The sequence below is a fragment of the Camelus dromedarius genome, chromosome 7, assembly GCF_036321535.1.
Source record: "Camelus dromedarius isolate mCamDro1 chromosome 7, mCamDro1.pat, whole genome shotgun sequence".
In the NCBI taxonomy this organism is placed as follows: domain Eukaryota; kingdom Metazoa; phylum Chordata; class Mammalia; order Artiodactyla; family Camelidae; genus Camelus; species Camelus dromedarius.
In genome coordinates, this window is record NC_087442.1 from 65,428,681 (window position 1) to 65,450,315 (window position 21,635).

At 37.1% G+C, this 21,635-nt stretch overlaps 1 protein-coding gene across 1 annotated transcript in view; it reads right to left on the bottom strand.

Annotated features, from left to right (window-relative positions):
* The window catches only part of ZNF804B (zinc finger protein 804B), a 451,467-nt gene extending 433,797 nt beyond the window's left edge, over positions 1 to 17,670 (bottom strand). Inside the window, exon 1 of the mRNA XM_010978012.3 lies at positions 17,204 to 17,670. Coding sequence (XP_010976314.2) covers positions 17,204 to 17,311 — 108 coding nt within the window. The 5' untranslated portion in view covers positions 17,312 to 17,670. The remainder of the gene's footprint in view (positions 1 to 17,203) is intronic.
* Between the last annotated feature and the right edge of the window lie 3,965 nt (positions 17,671 to 21,635).

The window sequence follows — 21,635 nt, forward strand, 5'->3', positions numbered from 1 at the left end:
TAACATTTACTTTAACTTAATATTTTCATTTGGACTCACTCTAATTGACTAAGATTGAATGAATGCATAAAAGAATGACCAAGGGGACAGATAGTTTAACTGAGTACCTACTAAGCTCCAGACCCTGCAGTACCCAGCCACCATCATTTACGTGGATGAAGACACAGGTCCTCCTGCCAGAGAGACAAACAAACATGTGTGCCTACAATTAAAATGCCATCATATTGTACTAAAGGATTGTGAAAACTGTCATGGTGGCATAGAGAGAGAATAATCCTTGCTCAGTCAAGTAGTTTCACACCTGAGCTTTGGATTTTGAAGGCCCTGGGTCCAACAAGAGCTCTCTGCCCCCGAGCAGTTGTGAAATGTGGAGCCTCCTCTTATCTGCAGATAGAAGAGTGCCTACATATTATGATTGTTTTAAGAATTAAATAAGATAATGTGTAAAAGGCTTATTTTGGCACAGTATATCTGACATAGAGTGAGTGCTCCCTACTGTTACTATGATTGTGAACTGGGCATGAGGAAGATGTGTAGAACTCTGGGCAGGTATCACAGAGGATCCCCACAGGAGTTACCAGCAGAAAAAGGAGAGGACAGAGAGTGAGCAAATCATAAAATCTTCCTCAGCCTTTGGCTTCTGAAGTCATAAATCAAAGGAGTTTTAGTTAGTTGACACTGGTTCAATAATTATACAGTGTTAATGTGTACAAAAACTTATGAGCTGCTTGTTTAAAACGCACATCCAGGCACTACCCCAGGCATTCTGATTCTTTAAGTCCAGTATGGAGGCCTCAAATTAGCAGTTTAACCCCATTTAGACAACTGATGAAGATGAGCTTTAAAGGCCATTCTAGCTTGGTTTTACTACAAGTAACCAAGTGGCCATATTTAACATGTAATTTAGCAGTTTTATTTTCCATCTTTATCTTCCAGAATCAGGGGAAAGTGACAGACATACACCAAAAGCACTTACTATTGATTGCATTTAAATCAGCTAACTTGATAGCCTTTCTCTAGATTAATCACAAAACACTAATGCCAATTTTTGAAAATGAATCAATCAGAAAGATGAGAAATGTCCTCTTTCAGGACATATACCATACAGGCTTATTTGTTTAATGTGTGTTTTCCATTCTAGACTGTAAATTCCACTGCAGCAGACAACATAGGAACCCTATTCAATCAGTAGCTCTTAGCACTCATAGGTTGTGGTAGTGGTGGCAGCAGTGCCAGACAACTGCTGGCCTCTGCAAGAGCAGCACAGTGGTGCCAGCTGCCAGCAGCTGCAGGCACCAGCCACTCGAGGAGCAAGTCCACCAGCACCGGCAGCTGTGAGCCCACAGAGCAGCGGCCAGGTGGCGTCAGAAGCAGCATCAGCAGCGCCACCAGAGTAAGGCTTGCAGGGTTCAAGTATCACTTTCCCCTTTGCTCCTTCCACTGTAGGGGCTGCAGTGATTTCCTGCAGTTACCAATCTCTGGGTAATAACATCTCCACTTGTTCTCTCCCTCAGTCTTTTCAACACATTTGTAAATAATTCCTTGCCTTGTATTCTCTCTGTTTGAAAAACTAAGAATGGTTTCTGGTTTCTGGTATCTTGACCAGATACTCTCACAAATGCTTTTTTGCATCATAAAATGAAACAAATTGACTGGATATTTTCTTTATGTGTTAAGAGCAGAATGTATGTGCATAAAAACTTATACCTACATATGGACCTTAATATTTGCTCATAATGTGAACACAGATATAACATATACAACCCTTAGTTACATAATATTTCCACACTTCAAATACTATACCATTAAAATAGGTTTTCACTAGGGAGAGAAAGGGATGGAGGGAAAAACACCTGATTGGTCATTAGAATTTTCAAAGGCAATGAAAGATATTTAAACACAGTAAGAGGGTAAGTGTTTACCAGTACAGAGACAGTAGTTTTAGATTAAATATCTATCTCTGTAGAAAAGAGAAGAAAAATTCCAAAATATGGTGGCGAGATCATAAAAATGACTCATCTACTTAATTTACTTGGACAAAAACAAGAAAAATGGAAAAGCCACTTCAAATGTATCCTTGTCTTGAATTAAGCTGTATCCAGAAAGTAGGGCATATTGAGCATTTTCATTACGAAAGTTATGAAAACACGGGGCTACTGTTTGCAACAGTTAAACAGAAGGCTAACCCACCCCCGTGACTGCCCTTGTCTTCCCAGGAAAACACAGCTACAGTAAAGAGCCATCTTACAGGGCCGTCCAAAACAGCAAGCTTCAATAATTTGATATAAAAGGGTTAAGTTCTCAATCAGTGTTTAGAACATTTTAAAGGGTCAAGGAAACCTGTTTATAACAGAACAAGCTAACTGCTATAGGAGTAACCATTGGATGCATTTCATTGCACACTTAATACATGCCAGACACTGTGCTAAGCATTTAGCATTCATTAGCTCACTGACATCTTACAGTGACCCCAAAAGGCAGGTAGCATCATCAGAAAATAAGCTGAGGCTTATAGTGCTGAAGCAGTCATACAGTGAGTTAGAGCTGGAGTCAGAGATCAAACCAGTTCAGTTCAACTCTCAAATCAGCATGCGTAACCACTTCTCTATACTTAATACATGAAGGGGAAAGATCAATGCTTCCACCTGAAAACTGTTGGGGTGGGAGGAGTAAATGCATAAAACAAGGAAAAATACTCACATAAACAACATCACAAAACCCTACCCACACCACACTTTCAATTTTAAATTTCTAAATAAATATAAAAGCATGCAACCTTCTGCAGCGTCCCCAAGCAACACTGGAAGTGATTCACCTTTTAGTGGCCACATATGCATTTCAGAGATCTGGAGATGTACTTCACCTAAAGAAGTAAGTGACTATTACCTTGGGTCTTCAATGTTACTATAATAATGATATCTAATACTTTCTGATCAAATTTACCTAACAAAGAGAAAATTAGTTTCTATCATTGATTCAAAACATTCTAAACTCCTCCATTTTCCTTTGCTTTCTGGAAGTATATACTCTTAAAGGAAGAAAATCCTCATTTGGCCAAACCAACCCAGATTACCCTAAAACATCAAAGAGGAGTATTTTGGGTGAACCTTAAATCATTCTTGTATATAGATCTATAAAGTTAAATCTCAATTTTTCTCTCCTTATAAGGCCTATTTTTAATGGACTTACCACACAAGTAAGATTAATTATGATTTAACTCTGGTACTCATTTTCTTGTTTATAAATCCTTTCTGTTTTATATTTGTAACAATAACAAAAAAAGCCATGGTTATCTATCTCATTTGGTACAACCCATAGTAATTAGAAGAACTCATGTCAGGACCACAGATTATTTAGTTCTGTGGTAAGATTAAAAGCCATATTTCTACCAGCAATGAATTCCTATTCCCATCACATGGTCTACAGGAGTCTACATGGTTGGCTCTTACCTGCCAGTCCTGCCTGTTCTTGCACCCTCTCAACCCCTTAGCCCGCATGCATATCCCAGGCCTAGGAGTCTTTCCTTGGGTCCTGCCTTACGGCTGTATCCCAGGATGACTTCTGTTCATTCTTCATGTCTCAAATTAGCCATCTGTGACTCTGGGAAGTTTCTCACAATCCTAGGACTAGGAGGGTCAGCCCTCTTTAGCATCAGTTACTTTTTCTTTACAATAACTTGTATATTTATAAACAAGGGTATTGTGACATAAAAATCTGTGTATCACCAATTTTTATGCCCTGTCTATAGTCTCCACTGGGACAGGTACCATGTCTACTGCATTTACGTCACTATCATCAGCACCAGGGACTTTGCCCAGCATGTAGTAAGGGTCCCAAATGGTCCCAGTCTTAGGATCTGAACTTCACCAGCTTCAAGGTGAAGCTTCAACCTAATGGCCATGAGAATTTTCCATTGGGAACCAGGGGTGACAGATGAGTATATCTTCCAAGCTGGGTAGCACAGAGCTCTTCCAGCCAGGACCCTTTAAGTCCTGCTCTTTCTCCTGGGGCTCTCCTTTTGGTGGTCTCCACTCTCTAGAGGACGCTACAGCCCTTCCAAAGCAGAACTCAGAATTATAACTCATCTTCACTGCTCCCATCCAGTGCTTTCATTTCCTCAGTGGTCTTTCCCCTTTTCTTTCAGGGGCCTAACACCTGAGGTATTAAGTTAAGAGAAGAATCATTTCCAGATCCTTTACTCACATCAAAGAGTAAATAATTAGCAGGTTGAGGAACATCTAAATTGAAATGTCTGGCACAAGCCACTAAGAACATAATAAGATTCTTCACAAAACAGAGACAGGATCTTCTCTATGATGGTGGCCAACCATGCCTCCCCCACATGCAGATCCTTCAAGGGAAAGAGGGGCATGCAGGCCCTCACACCACACAAAGCCCAATCTAATGCTCTGATGCTTTCTCTCTACTAGGCACTATGTCTACCATATCCCTTCATCCCTCAGACAAAGATGCCTTTAGTGCTGGCCTCATACGCTGTATCCCACAATGACATCAGCGAGGTTACAGGAACCCTCCTCTGAATTGCTGTCATTCCCTTGGTCTCTCATAAGCCTCTGAAGTTTCAAAAAGAAAAAAAAAAGAAAACTTTTTAAGAAATCAAAAAGAAAACAAAACCAAAAGGACAAATGGTAAAATCTCCAGACAAAAGTTTAGAATTGTCTAGGTCTAAATTACTTTTAAACTCTGACCTAACTGCTCAGTGCCATGGACCAACTGAACCACATCCTCTGTTCATCCATTTCAGATGTCCCCCTCGCCTTATTTCTTCTGCTTTAGACAAAAGAATTTGGTCACTTACCAAAGGCTGTAGGTAGAATTACTTTCCATGAGTATTTGGTGCATGGGAAATACATCGTCTCTTTCCATAGTGTGATTTGTCTTTCAATTTTGCTATATGGCCAGTAAGTGTTGGGACATAGCAGACCTGTACAGTATCTGTTAAATATGACTGAATAAATGAATGAATGACTTTGTCTTCCCAGTTGAAATGTTTTTCCGTTTTCAATTCTAGAAACTTAGGCTTCTCCAGACCAGACTCCTATGTCCAGGTTTCTGCCCCCTACACTGGCTAGTTCCCATTGACTCTACTTAAAGTCTCCTTAAGCACTCAGTTCAGGGAAAAACTTGAGCTTCTTTGAGCTTATTCATGATGTTCTTGAAATCCCAAAGTCATCTTAATGTTTCTAATAAAAATTGCAAACTTAGAGTGAAAGTAATATATAATTAGTGCCTACTGATGGAATTAACTGGCAATGTTGTCAAATAGCCAAATGAGTTACTCTGGGTAGGATATATGCATTTTAATTATGTTTCAGGAATGGCAGATATTTACCTTTCATGATCCATCCTTAGATACTCATATCATAGGTACTCACATCATAAAGCTCCAGGGGTTATGCCGAAATGTGTATTCCCTGCTCAGCTCCCCTGCCCAAACACAGAGGAAAAGGAGAAGCCTTTCACCATCCAAGACCTTCCCCCACCCTTAGCCAAAGCAATCTGGTTCCATCTATTTTGCCTGGCCCCTAGGGTTTCCTTTGAACAAAGCATACACACCATACCTGCAAAAAGTAAAACAACAAAAACCTGAAAACCACTGATCAAACATTAGTCAGCTGTTTCCAAACAAGAGGTAAGAAATTTTGAGGTTGCATGTTCTTCCCCTATTTCATCAAACGCAGCGCTCATCAAGATCAGAAACTAAATCTTAGGGCAAGCCTTATATTCATGACTTAATGAAGAATTTAAAACTTTGCTTTTGTCACATAATCCAAATTTCTGTCACACAAGCAGATCACAAGTTATATTCCAGTTACTGTCTAGGGTCTAATTCTAGGATCTTCAGATTAAGTTATGCTTATATACTATATAAATCCTCCTAAGACCACTGCCTATAAGTATGTTTATGCCAATTATAATTTTTCTCCAGCTACGCTTTCTTACCTGTTCGATTCCCTGCAGAAAATAGATTTTCTCTGTCACTTTCAGGGATGAAGTGTATCCCGATTATCACAGAGAATGGAACTAAGTATTTTTTTTTAAGTTTTACAGTGAAGTAACTTACTATTGGAAGGAACACATAAGGAAAACTTATTACAGTTTTTTACTTTTCCTTTATGATGAAATCTCACAAATCTTCATCTATAATGATAAGAAAACCAATCATCAGTGACTGTCACTAAAGATTCTTCCAGTGACATCATATAGAACTCCTGACTGAACTCATACCATGTAGCAAAAGGACATTGGAAGAGGAGCATTACACTTGATTGAAAATACATGATAAGTTATTTAAATATATTTTAACGCATTTAAATTAAGATTGATTAATATAAGCACTGTTTGGGTTTTATCTATAATCTTCTTGACAATAATCTTGTTTCCATAGGAACACAAATTTGTATTTTAACCTCATGCAAGCACGTGAAATGATAACAACTTTTATAATAAAGTTTATACATCATTTGCACATAAATTTCATTTTTGTAAGTCCAAGCTATAAGTTTCTTTCATTTAATCATTTATTATTATCTTGCCACTAAATACATAATTCACATCTCCCCTCAAATAATGAAAACCCAACAGAGCTATTCCTAATCACTTGCAAGAGATTTTGAAATCTACATGATGATGGTCAGATCTTTGAGTTTCAGGACATAATATTAAGGGAAAGATAATGAAATACTTCACAAATATCACCCTGGATACAATCCCTGTGTTTTATTAGAATAAATCCATTCATTCTTACCGAATCAGTATTCTTTTGTTCATTTGTTTCAAATAGTTAGCAAGTTAGCTGTGGTCAGTTAAGGTGAAATAGATTAGTGCTTAAAAGATTAATAAAATGTTGTCTCGGTACCTATCCCAACCCAAAAAGAGAAACTTGCTATCAGCTGAGCTACAAAGATATGTATTTTTTTAACTAAAAAATCATTTTAATATCAATTTTTTAAAAAGGCAGTTTATAACCTGTGTTTAGGACAATAGTTGCCTTTGGGTTGGGGGTGTAGTTGGTAAGCGGCACACCTGGGGCTTCCAGGTAGTTACAGTGTTCTATATCTACACCTGGGGCATTAAAAAGCTATACACTTACGATTTGTGACAATTTATATATCATGTTATTCTTCAATACAAAAGTTTTAAAAAAAAAAACCTTCCATTTAGATATCTCTATGCCTAGAATAGGAAATGTTGAAGATTTCATGAAATTATAATTACTATTTCAATTGCTCCCATCACTTTTTATTTAAAACTAATGTTTTTTCTCCCTAGGAAGTTTTCAGGTGTTTAAACCAAAGACTAAACAAAAAAAGATAGCCTTAAGATGTGCCTTTAAAGTGATCTGGGTTTGTGTTCTTAAGTTCATCTTCTGTCTAGACGATTTATACAGTATAAAAGGGAAGTATCTGCAAAAATGAGACACTATTTGAAAGTATGGATGATATTTTTCTAAATACACGCTGTTTTGCTGAGTTTACCACCTTTCAAGAATGTAAAAACAATCACTATATTGTATTTCAAAACTTCTACTATATAAAATAAAGCATTTCGAGTTGCAGAAAGTTCGATTCAAATACAAGAAAATAATGCAAGTAATGTACATGGAAGTTTAGTTAGTTCTCACAAACTTTTCAGTCCTTTAATAAAAAATCAACTGTCTGAATAGTTGAAAGGATGTATCAATGAAGAGGGAGTAGATCAACCCTCTTACTTCCAATGGGCACACCGAGGACCAGTGAATAAACGGAAGGAGGCAGAGACACTTGGCTAGGGACAGAACTAGACACAGCACTAATTACATTAGCTTCACAAGAGGATTAGTCACTTCAGTGAGCAGACAGGCCCCCTACCATTCGAAATGTTCTTAATCCATGCTAGGAGTGGTTGTAAAAACAGAAACAAACTCACAGACACAGAAAACAAATTTACAATTCCCAGGGGGATGGGGAAGGGAAGGGATAAATTGGGGGTTTGAGATTTGCAGATAGTAACTACTATATATAAAATAGATAAACAAGTTTATACAGTATAGCGTGGGAAATTATCTTCAATATCTTGTATTATCCTATAATGAAAAATAATTTGAAAACAAATATATGTATGTATATGTATGATGGAAACATTATGCTATATACCAGAAACTGACACAACATTGTAAACTGACTATAATAAAATAAATAAGTAAATGAAAGGATAAGAGATTATGGGGAAAAAAAAAAAGAGTGGTTGTTATTAGTTTCCAATGACTACTCTAACAATTTACCACAAACTTTACAGACTTTAAAGAACTTTTTACCTTACAGTCTTTTAAGTCAGAGGTCTTACTAGACTATATTCAGGTATTAGCAGGGCTGTGATTTTCCTGAAGGCTCTATGGGACAATCTATATAACTTGCCTTTTCCAGCTTCAAGAGGTCACATGCAACCCTTGGCTTGTGACCCCTTCCTTCATCCTCAAAGCCATTAGCATAGCATCTTCAAAGCTCTCTCTCTGACTCGAACATTTCTGCCTCCTTCTTATAAAGACCCCTGTGATTACACCAGGCCCACCTGCATAATGCAGGATAAAATCTTCTCAAGATTCTTAATTTAGTCACATCTGCAAAGTCCCTTCTGCTATGTAAGTTAATAGATTTAATAAGGATTTTAAGGATGACAATGTGGACATCTTTGGAGAGCTATTATTCTGCTGTCATAATGATAGATTTGAAAATATATAGCAGGAGGCTAAACCAAATTGCTAAGATCCCTTCCAATGTAGGTATCCTCTAAATAAGACAAAGAAGTCAAATATTTGTTAACAACTATAAGGAAAGAAACTGGCCATACAATAGATCTGATTCTCTCCACTCCGGAGAGTATGATTCTCTCTGTATGTCCACCCTAGATGGCTGGATATTTTAGCTAAAATTCATTGTTTAGAAGAAGTTCAGGTTTCTTTTGTGGACAAGGGCCACATCCCAACTAATGTGAGAAAAAAAGTACAAATACCAACAAAATCTTGTTGGATAGTGTGTGACTGGTAAGTTCAGGCAACTGGAGGAGAGTGCTGGCAATTATGCAAAAACTACCCTGTAGCTGCTTCAGGATGGTGCTTTCTCAAGGACTGTTATGGCCACTGATCAAGGAATTATTGTCTCTTTTTTAAAAGAAAGAAAAATGAGAGAGAGACGGAAAGACATGGTGTAAGCACCACTCTTTTTCCTCATGACTACATACTCCTAAATAGGAAGGGAATGATCAAGTCCCTAACTTGTAATTCACCTAACAGAAGCTATTAAATATGTGCCAGTGAAAAATATAGCTCAACTAACTCAGGTACAAATTTCACCCATTTATATAAAGGCAATCTTCAGTCTCTTGAGGCCTTTTACAAAAGATGTTCTAAAATGGTTACATGGAATACAGACAGCACTCTGCAATTTGGACTAATAGAAGTATTAAATTATACTTGAGGTGATTGACCAAAGGATCTTGGTAGATACAAAAGTAAGAAGCATTACCACAATAACAGTGACCACTTCATCCCGTAGAACAGTTTGCATTCTAAAAGATGCTGACTAAGTAACTTGGGGGAAAAAAATCTCTAAGGAAAAGTTTTCTTCTTGGAGTCACCAGCAGGGCTAAAGGGAATATATTTAAACCAGTTAACCAATTAAATTTCTATAGAAGTATTTTTGTTTTCTATTGAAATCAATAATAAACCAGAAACCATGCTCAGCTCTGGGAAAATTAAGGATAAATGGCAAACATGGCCCCAAGGATCTCTCATCTCATGGTGAAATGGAGAACAATAAACAAGTACAATTTAGTGACAATCAAGGCAAGAAATAGATTTGACCACAGCCTTAAAGACAAGCACTTGATCCACGAGATAAGAGAACTTCATGTAGTCACGTGAAGACCTTTTTTTATTCTTTAGTTAAGTCTGAAAGAATACATAAGATATGTCCCAATAAAGGATGGTAAAAAGAAGACAAAAAGAGGATTTGTGGCAGAGAGAACAGCATATGCGAGGGCATAAAGGTCTAGCAACACCCATCACATAGTTAAGAACTCTGAGTAGTTCAGTATGGCTAGACCATGGGTTCAGGTGGAAGAAGAGAGTTAAAGCTAAAGACGTAGGTAGGGGCTCAATCACAAAGACTCTTGGATACCACCCAAGCACTTTGAACATTTGCAGATAATGTGAATTTAACTAACATGGCCACCTCTATGTCTCTTGACTTCACATTCAGAGGAAGCAAATGAATGGGGAGAGTCAGATTCAAGTGCAGCCTCCGCCGTCCCCTCCATCATTCAAAAAAGTGGTCCAATGGTTATTTTCTCTTTAGAATTTGGTATTTATATCATTCACACACAGGAAATACATATCTCCTTTGCTTGCCAAGAAACATGGTAGGGAATATAATTATTCAGAGCAAAATAGAGATCTAAAAAGAACATATGTGGAGGGGTTGACTATTTTTCTGTCACTGAAAAGGTAACATGCGACAAATGAAGGGCTGAGTAATAGCTGTGGGAAAGACAGCAGGGGAAGAACACTGGTAGGTGGGTTCTGAATGGAGATAAGGGGAAGCTCCAAATTCTGAGCTAGAGATGAAAGGCATTTGCAGATGGTGAACAGAGAAGGAACTTGCATGTTTGGGTATATGAGACAGAACAAGGTGGTTCTCTCCATTTGCAAGGCTTGTGCCTCTGGAGTTAGAAGTATATGCCAACATTTATGCATGAACCAAATAAAGATGTTCAAAAAATTGGTAACCATGCTAGTGAAAAGAATAAGGATCAATGGCAAGAAGAATAGCAGGGAAGGAAAAGATTGTTTAGAAAAAAACAAACTGCAATATGCACTTCAAAATAAACTATATTCATACACCCACACAAAAGTGAAATCAAACTTGCCAAAAGGAATTTGCCAATTGTCAAAGCAAAAAACTGGCAGCCCTAATTATACTTGCTACAAATGAGCAAAATGAGTACTCTCCACGAATCATGCTCAACGCTGTCCAGTCTAAAATTCTGATGGGCATCCCTGTATTTGGATAGCCTGTCTTTTATCACTGAATATTTGTAGCCTGACTTGTATTCACAACAGATCTAAGTCATCTGAAAGAAACTTTATACATTAAAACAAGAAATGCAGATTTAAAAGGATGAGAGCCATGGAAAATAAAATAAGAGCTAAACTGGGACTAGGAGATGAGTAGGGGAGAGGACATCATGTTGCTCTGAAGGCCAACATCGATCCCCCTCACAGATTTGTCTCTGGTTTCCTACCAGCCAAAGAAGAAAGGAAAAATAGTTAAGTATATAGTTTTCTTTCTGTGAAGAAAAATTATATCAGTTTTTTTGAAGTTAATGTTTAGATTTTTGGTATCAGATTTGAATGAAATAAAAGTTTAGTTCAATGCATGTCATTGTAAGTCCATCTCAGGACAAGTAAGACAGTCAATGAATATTTTTTAAAGCCCTTTCCATTTTAAATATTACATAATATTATTTTGCACTTTTAGTCTTCAATAAGCTAACAATGTCTTAGTTACAATTGAGAATGCTGTCTAAGGTATGATGTAATTGTCTTTCCAGTCTTTCTTTTCAAGCCCCAAAAGAACTTCCACCGCAACAGACTATGGAACTCAGTGACTGATATATTCCTATCACCATCACAACTATATTTTTTCATGAAAACATAACAAATATTTAATTTCTCTCTCTAGACCTTTATCCACTAAGTAAACCTGTTTTACAAAATCTATCTACAAAAGGCTGCCACCTCTCATTTTATAAGAACTACCTGAAAGCTGGATTTGTTAAAACCAAGACATTTTCAAGCAAAGTAGCATTTTTTATTTCAATTTTGATTCAAATTATTTTCTACCAAATATGGACATATATAGTAGAGAATTATTCTGAAAATGTGTATTTTGAACAAACTAAATTCAGACTAAAATGCACTTCATAAACATATTGAAATGTATATTATCTTTCCTGCTCTTTGCTCCCAGTACAGCCTTAAACCTACTGACATTTCAAGCTGTTAATACTTAACACATGAAAAATACGTATCTTAGCGCATATGCATTATACAATAAAGATTTCACAGTTACAACTAACATTGTTTAAAAAAAAACTACAAATGATTAAGTTCTATGTAAATCACCATCCCCATTTAGCCTACGCATGATGCCAATATGTTTTATTATTATTTTGTTCCCAAATTACGGGACAAAAACCTAAAACAGACTCATTCTTACTTGCACATCTAAAAGAAACAAATCAAAGGATTTGACCCATAAGAGTTTAATTGTGAAATCAATGTAGTATCATCTAAAAAAGTCACAAATTGTAGCACTCAAATGCTCATTTGATTCTTCTCATCATGGAAGCTTTCTGAAGTTACAGAAGCATAAATTAAGTCCTAGAAAGTTGAGACTTATTTTGGAAAGCATAAATGGCAACTATACATTTCTGAAATCAATTAGTTGTGGGAGAGAGAAAGAGTTGAAAAGGCAAGAAGAGAAGAAAGGCATCTGCTTAATACAACATTTGACATAAGAAAGAAAACATGCATTTTGATAATTGTAACTGAGTCCACTTTACTGCAAATATCTAAAAGTTTCAATATGAAAGGCAGTATTACGTATTCATGAATTCAAAAAGAGGAGGCAAGTGACTTCTCTATGGGAGAGCATATCTTCATAATTATATTTGGCACATGAAAAGTGCAGCCGTTTGAGAGCATTTGGGGTATGTTTAACATGTACTTATTAAGCATAATGGAAATACATACAACTGAAGATTATAGGCATTAGGAAAAAAACAAGGTTGTAACTGCACTCATTTCCTGAATAGGTTCTCTGAATAGATGAATCCTCAAGGTAATTAATCTTTTGTAGAACTTCTTTCATTTATACATTATGCATCGATCATTTTTAAAAGGGAAACTTACAGAATTTTTTAGTTCATTTTGAATGTATGTTTGTATGGATGCCACCTCCTCTACAAAGTACTTTAGTCAGATATATAACTTAGGATAAGGTCACTAAATAAAATAAAATAACAACTATAGCAACAAAATCCAAGGACCTTGATCTGTTGCTCAGGTGAACAATCTCAAGAATTTCTAATGTTTCAGGGGAACACGGTAGACATTCCCAGAAGCAGATATTCCTGGATGTCTAGCTATAGTGCTTTCAGGAAGAAGTACTTCTTAAGAAGTATCACACGACCTAAACTTCAAAAGAATGGTAATAAGTTAACCATGTACCACAGATAAAATATAAAACTATGATTATTGTTAACATTTAATCACTAGATATTCTAAATGATAATCTTACTATTAATCACACACAGATTTAAGTAAACTATAAAAAACCATGCTTGACTCTAACTTTGAGATGATATTCTACATTACATAAAATAACTAAGGATCTATTCAAATATATTTTTTGAGTCTACATAAAGGATATTACTTGTTTAACTGAATTCAAATGTGGTGGTAGAAGAACTTAGGAGTTCCTAAATTACAACAAAGTTTTGCCATTAACATATTCAACACTGTAAAGAGTAAAATGTAATATACAGGTAACTTCCTATGCTTGAGCACTGGTAACAATGAATGTATCTGTATCTATACATATATATATATATATGCATGTGTGTTTGTTTGTGTTTGAGTGTGAGAGACAGACTTTTAACGTCATCATTCAGTTACGTTATTTTAGAATTGGAATAGGTTGGGGATAAATATCCTAAAATGTGGGAGTGTGTAAATTTCTAAAATTAGAGACATTTACCAGTAAACACTATGCAATAATCTCTGTCATGCTTCTTTTGTTTACCTTAATCTATCCCTGGATTTAAAGTAACAACTATCTCAATGTTATTCACATTCTAATTAGGATGAAAGCAATGCACTATTTTTTCACACCAAGTCACCAAAAAGAAAAGAGATGCAACAGATATTTGCCTGTCTTCCCTTTGAAGACAGGAACGAAATTTCACTCTAGGATTTTCAGTTTACTGATCTGTGAAAACTGTTTAGGGGTAAAATGCTTTATTTATTTCTCAAGTATCCCGCTAAGTATTTATTACAAGAAGTCCATATAATGCTTCAATGCTTTCTAAATGAAATCCTTTGAAACAAAAACGTATATAAATATGATCATCCCTCTTTGTACTGTCAGTTTAACATCACGTGCTCAGATCCTATAGACAAGTGATTTGAATATGACAAACTGTACAACCACCTTAAATATATAACTGAAGAATTACAGCTCTAATGCACTGAAGTGTTAAATTCATATTACTCAAGTATATTTCCATCAGAACTACCAAAGAAGAAACTCTTGTTACATCAAAAAAGGAGTGGGGCTTTTTTCCCTTCTCTAACAAAGTTACAAAATAGTTTAATTCAATAATTGTGCTGCTTTTAAACAGCTCTACTAAAACAGAAAAATATGGATTACAATCAAAAGGAAGGAGGCTCAGATTAAAAGACTAAGAACCAAAGTTGAAGTTATTGTAGAACTTGATGAGAGGGAGTTAAATCAATAAATGGTATCCTAACTCATGTGTCCAGATAAATTGAGTCTCAGTGAGTGGAAATAACTAAGTCATGAAAATAGAGGTCAATTTAAGACCATTCTGGGCACTAAATTTGAAAAAAAAAAAAGTATTGTCAGAGAAGCTATATGTTTTAAGAGAAATAAATAAATGACCTCATATTATGGATCTGTGAGTTTAATATTTATGCTAATGAAAAAAATCAATAAATTTATGTTAACCTTAAACTAACTGGCGGGGTACATACTGCTGAATATAAAAAAGAAATCATGCATAACCAGTTTTCAGTTTCATGCTTCACAACTCATTAATAAAGAAGGCAAATATAAACTCATCTAGACCAGGAAATTATTACTTAAATTCTCAAAGGTCTAGGGTCCGGAAGATAGTGACCTATTTTAATTTAGGGAAAAGACTAAGTGTTATGTAATGTGAAGGAAATTCTGACTTGTCTCAACCTCACAGTGACCGAGAATGAATGAACATTAGTTTTCACATACTGTCCAGCTCTTGTGAGAAATTGTTTCAAACCTTGAAAAAGTCATTCAAATGCCACAGTAAAATGCAAAAGGTGACAGAATAAATCAGGTTTAGAAAGTACAGAGGCAGACTAATTTAGATATTTTTAAATGATGCAAATGTAATTTAAGTACACTCGAATGGGTAAACATTGGAAAGAACAACTCAGTGAGTCAAAGTGTAATGCCTGGATAGCTGCAAATGAATTAGTACTTTAGTAAAAATCAGCCTAACAGTGAATAAGAATATTGTCCCATGGGTGTGAGTGCCTGGCCAGCCAGTAGAGCCACACGGGTTCTGTCTTCTCATCCACATTCACCTGCCTAGTCCCTGTGGGATCATTCAGGCTCCTGAGAGATGAATGAGCATAGTGGGGGAAGAAGGACATTTTTTGGCCATGTGACAGAAATTTCCTCTGCAAATCCATTAGATTTTGGAAGATGAACATCAGGTCCCAACCAATTCAAACAGAACTAAACAGTATAGGAACTATAAAGTCATTCTCCAGTTATTCTGTGAATTATTAAGGCACACTTACTACAACTCACTATCCAGTTCAGATTTCCACAATCAAAGAGAGAGTTTTGGAAGATAGCCACAGAGCTTATCAAAAGGGTGGGAAAATCACACCTATGAGAAAGATGGAACATTCTAGGTTTTCCAGATGAAATGAGCTTAAAGAAAAATTTGAAGGATTTAAGTTTGCTCTAAGGGAGATTCTGAGACTGTGTTAAACATTAAGGTGGTTCACTGAGACTGCAGAAACTCCAATCCTGAGAATCTTTAAAAATAGGAAGGATTTAGGCCAGCTGCTCAGAAAGACTGAATGTAGGCTTTACTGAACTACAACTCTCTGAGATCCTTCTAACCCTATGAATTTAATTGTAAGTGCCAATATAAACAGAATATTCCATCTTACACTTCTAATTCTGTACTATATAGTTGGAAGTAGGGTGGATTGCAACAACCTACTTTTTCCAGTGTATGGAAGCATGTGAGGCAATAATTTGTCACAACTAGGAGTCAGTGATATCTCTGAGTACCAGCACTTCCTGATTTTAGATTTTTTCATGCAGATCACACATAGCACTTAATCAAAGGTTTTTATAATATATTGAAGTTCTGAGTAACTCATGCTAATGAAGCACTGAACCATGACAGAAAGTACCAAAAAAATAAATATAAATCAGGTAACTTGAGATTTTCCTCTTTATATCTTACAGACTTAAAATACTGTGTTTTACATTAAACCAGAAAAATTGTTCTTAAGTTGACAGTCACTTACTAATAATTCAAAACTTTTAAAAATATACCATGACCTATATTATTTTTCTTCAAACACACTTGAATCCTTTAAACACTAGTCTACAATATGTACCAAGGAATGAATTAATAATATATCGAAGTCATAGATTTCTGGTCAAAATCACTGAACAAAAAATACTTGAATAAGTCAAATGGTAAACTACTGGATAGTTTACTAAGTTTAATAGCAATCACTCAAATTGTATGTAAATATATTTGCATATAGCACACCAAACTATCCAATTCATATTTCCACAAAGAACTCTCTGGCTTTCCTTAAAGAATCAACATAGTGAAGCATTTGATTTCATCAAGCATGGACATCCAACACCTTGCCTTTTGCCAGAATCTGGATGCAAAATTCTTCAAGAGTTTATTTTCTTAGAAAGTAAACACAGCATCATTAAACTAATCCCAACTGTTGACTTCACAAAGCATGGTTATAAAGTGCCACTCAAACTTTCTATATTGCCCAAATCAACAGATTCATAACTTGACCATAACAGACAGGAGCTACCTTCACAATCCTGCAGTTAACTGCATTCAGTAAATATTTGCATCCATAGCACTACAGATGCTAATGACTGTGTTGAAAATACACATGTAAACACACACCCCTCACTAAGTAGCTGTCTGCCAATAAACTGTATAAACAGACACCAAACACCAATGGGTAGATATCTATCACCCACTCACTGTACCAAGACAATATCTCTTTGTATATATTGATTTTGAACGTGTGTGTGTGTGTGTGTGTGCGCGCGCGCGCGCGCGTCTGTGTGCAGGTTACCGGAGAGGGAGATCCGTTCTTGCAGAGGGGCCCTCTGAAGACTCCTTTAATGCCCCGGTAGTGCCCATTGCTGAGATGTCTTGAACTGATGACCAGGTAACAAGCCATGTGGGTCCGGGCGGGGGGTGCAGTCTCAACTCCTCACCAGGCGACCAGCCGTGGAAATGAGAGCTGGTTTCTCAGAAGCAATAGTGACTGCCACCTCCCGAGAAAAAGCGGCTAGCAGTAAGCAGGGGACACAGCAGCCGCGGGTCCCCGCTTCTCGCCCCACGCCTGCCCGCAGCAGCTGCTCTGACGACGGCGGCGGCGGCAGCCACAAGAGCACTCAGGGGACCCAGCGAGCTAGTCCACATGCTGCTCTGGTCAGGTGGCTGCTCAACCGCGGGCCAGCGATATATTTTTTTAAGGACAACTTCCTGGGTCCGTTAGGGAATCTGCAACTCCTCCTCCCTTTCCCTCCCGCCCCCACCTTCGCGTCAAGTGCGCGCCCCGGGGATGCTCAGGCGCAGGTCCCCATCGTCTGGCCCGGGCGTCCGCAGCCCGGCTGTGTCTGCGGCGCCGCGATTCATCAGCAGCAGCCTGTGCGGGGAGAGTGGCTGGGAGTCCTCCCGAGCGCCAAATCGCTGCCCCCGCTGCAATGGCAGGGAGGGGACGGAGGAGGCGACGGGCGGGCTAGGGTGAGAACCGGGAGTTGGAGACGCGGAGACCTGTGAGTGGGAGCTGTTAGAGCCGCTGCACTGAGCTGTCGGTTAGGGGCCACCCAGGAGACTAGGGGCGCGCCGGGCGGCCCGGCGAGTAGGTGACAGCTGCGGCGGCGGCAGGAGGCTCTCGGGGCTGCGGGATGAGCAGCTCCAGCATCCTGCCATCAGCTGACCTGGCCCCCTGGTCCCTCCGCCCTGTCTCTGGGCCAACTTTGCACTGTTAGGGTACGGGGGCCCGGGAAGACAGGAGGGCGCGGTGGACGAGACGAGCGGGAGAAGAGCGTTTTCTTTACTCTTTCGCTGCCTGCTCGCCTTCAGCATTTCTTCAGCGCTCGGGCTGAAGGCGGCGCTGGCAGAAGCAACAGCTCCCCACCCTGCTTTAGGGATGTGCCGTGCAGCCCCGAATAGGTCAGACAGATTAGATGCGCTATAGTAGGTAATGGATGGAGGAAGACGTAAGTTTTGGCTAGAAAACTTACATAAGGTATAGAAACGAAACATGCGTGTTCTTTCGATCGATCGATCGATCGATCTAACTTTAACTATCTATCTATCTATCTATCTATCTATCTATCTATCTATCTATCTATCATCTACTTCCGGAGTTATATACATTCACTTACAAATCTTTCTGTATCCTTAAAGAGACAGATTTTTTTGTTCTATATAGGATGTTTGTGTCTTCACAACTTCCAACAATCACCCTTCAGAAATGTTTTTAAATGGACGTTATATTACTTACTGCAAATACAGCTACCAGGGAATGAGTTGCACTAAGAATTAAAGACTTGTACAGAAATGTGTTCTGAAAAGAGAAGGAAGATCTTCCAGAGTCAGGATGCAGTATGCCCCTCCTCCACCCCATAACTGACCTTAAGGGTTGGGTGATCTCTCTCAACCATCTTGCCTGGTCTGTGGTGGGGAGAATATGAAAGGTCACCCACCTCCTTTCCCTCTTTTGCCTTAACACTGGAATTAATTGCAAAATTAAGGTAAATGCTGTCAGTCCTCTCCAGTTTTCTCCTCTTCTGTCTCCCACAATGCCCCATCTGCAATCTGGTTGACACTGAGGAGCTTGCAAAAATGACATAAATTGGTAAAAGAAAGAAGGCAACTGATTTTTCCTATTCAGGCAACTCATAAAACTCTTTTAAGCAAAAAATACTCTAATGAATACAACTTTTGTAACTACCCGATAAAGGCTTGACTTTTTGTTTACATCATTACAATACCTTATAACCTTAATAATTTCATTAAGAAACACAAAGATGTATTTCTCATTTTAAAGGTTTTAGATAGTCTTTTTAAAGTGTTTCCATAACAGAAAGTGTCTTATTATATAAGGTGAAAATGCCAATTTCTTGCAAACTTCAATTTAAAGATTACTGAAACTGAGATAGTGCAATGTAAATGTTGTGGGAATGATTTATTTTGTAACTAGCTCATTGGTAAGAACTTTTGAAACAAAAAATAGAGAGCAGAAACAATAGATATAATATATTCACCTTTTCCTTTCTACTATGATGCTGGATGTGTTTAATAATGTTGTGCTGATTCAACTTAGAGCTGTAAAATGTTTCATGAAGCTGAGAGTAATATCACTTATATATAAACATTTAGATATACTCTAGGCAAAGAAAACAACATATTTGCAAAGAGTAAAATTTCAAAATCATGTGAAATCTTTGCCAAAACAAAAAAGTGGATTTCTTTTTCACTTTTTAAATTGTTATTGCCTATATATTCTTTTTTAAAAATTAAAAAACTTTTTGAATTGAAGTGTAGTTGATTTGCAATGTTAGTTTCAGGTGTACAGCAAAGCAATTCAGTTATACATACACATACATATATATATTTTCTCTTCAGATTCTTTTCCACTATGTTATTACAAGAAATTAAATATAGTTCCCTGTGCTATACAGTAGGTCCTTGTTGTTTATCCATTATATATATATAGTAGTGTGTATCTGTCAATCCCCTCAAAAAGTGGAATTTTAAAAGGAGACAGTATGGCTCAGTCTATAATTACCATTTCATTCTTCATAAATGTAAGTAGCAAATAGCATTGAGGACTTAAGTGTAAACATTCTTGAATGGACTAGAAAAATGAATGATGTCGTATGTTGTGAATAACAGTTCCAAGGACACTTTGCCTTCTTTAGTAAGCAAACATAATTCCTAATAATGCTTAATTAAAGAATCAGGTATGCTTTTTTGAAATGACATGATTGACTTAAGTAATCAAAAAGTATACAATTCACATATGCCACCCTATTATTATTTTTTTATTCAAACTATCTGCTAGTTATCTGACATTCTTGTTTATTTGACTATTATTCTATGTGAATCTGAGTTATCCCATAGGAAACAAAGTAATCCCTTTTTATAGCAATGTTTCAAGGACTAATTTTTCTAAATTCTTAAAATTTTTCTAATTTCTTAAAAATTAATTTTTGAGGTTCTTCTTCATTAGAGATGAATGATACAAATTCTCTTAATTTGCCATATTTTAAAATCATGTTCTTTTCTTTGCTTTTTAACTTTTTACCATCCACCTTAAAATACTGAAGCAAAAATTAGCAACTTTGTTACTCTCAGCCAACTTTATGAATAGTTTTTAAAACAAACGAAAAAAGAACAACTTCTTTGTTCTTCCTTGCCAGATTACGACTGATGTCTAGCAGTGTGATGTCATCATATGCAACAACTGCAACAATTCTCCACCATTGCTGGTCTATATTTTAGCTGTGATTTGCCCAATCTAAATAACAGATACATGTTTTTGTTTGCAGAGTTGCTGTAGATACAAAGTCGACCAGTTGTAGTAAGGTCTTTATTAATGGAGATACTTTCATTTCCATGTCAGTAACTAAAAATTTTCAGAAAAAAATGAAAGGAAAACACTTTAAGCCTATATTAAATGAGTTTTAGATACCAGTCACATCCTATTACAATAAACATGAAAAGCAAACATTGTCTGCGTTTTTACAAGGCCTACTTATTTAAAGCAATATCTGATCCGATGACATCATTCCATGGAAGGGGATGTGAATGGTAAAGGGCATGGATTTAAGCCTATAACCAATTTGACATTTCCACATAATTCCAGAGCCAGGGCTGTGCCACAGATGATTGACATAGTGAGAAATCCTCTCTTCCATTACCTTTATCAACACACCCCCAGTTGACCCCCTTATCTCCATATCCACTGCCCCACCTTAGCCCAAACCATCATCACCTCTTGCCTGAGCCATTTCAACAGTCTCTTAGCTAATCTCCCAGCTTCCAACATTGCCTCAGTATACAATTTATTCTCGACATAAAACACCAGAGTGATCTTTTCAAAATACAGATCATATCTTAATATTTCCCTATTAAACCATCTAATGGTTTCATATCACACACAGAATCAAATCCAATCTAGGCGCTGTTAAAAAAAAAAAAAGTCGTGCTTATTCCAGCCCCTGACCATCTTCCTCTACTGCCTTCCCCTCATCCTTGGCCCTCATGATGTTTCTCAAACATACTCAGCTTAACTCCACTGGAGAGCCTCTGTTCTAGCTGTTCTAACGGAACTGTTCTTATCTGAGCCTCACAAACGAAACACCTTCTTGGTCACATTTAAAGGTTGTCTGTCCACAGAGACCTTTCCCGTCCACCCAAGCTAATGGAGCTATCTGGGATCTCTCTACCAAAGAAAGTTTTTTTTTTTAAAGTAAATGAATAGATCA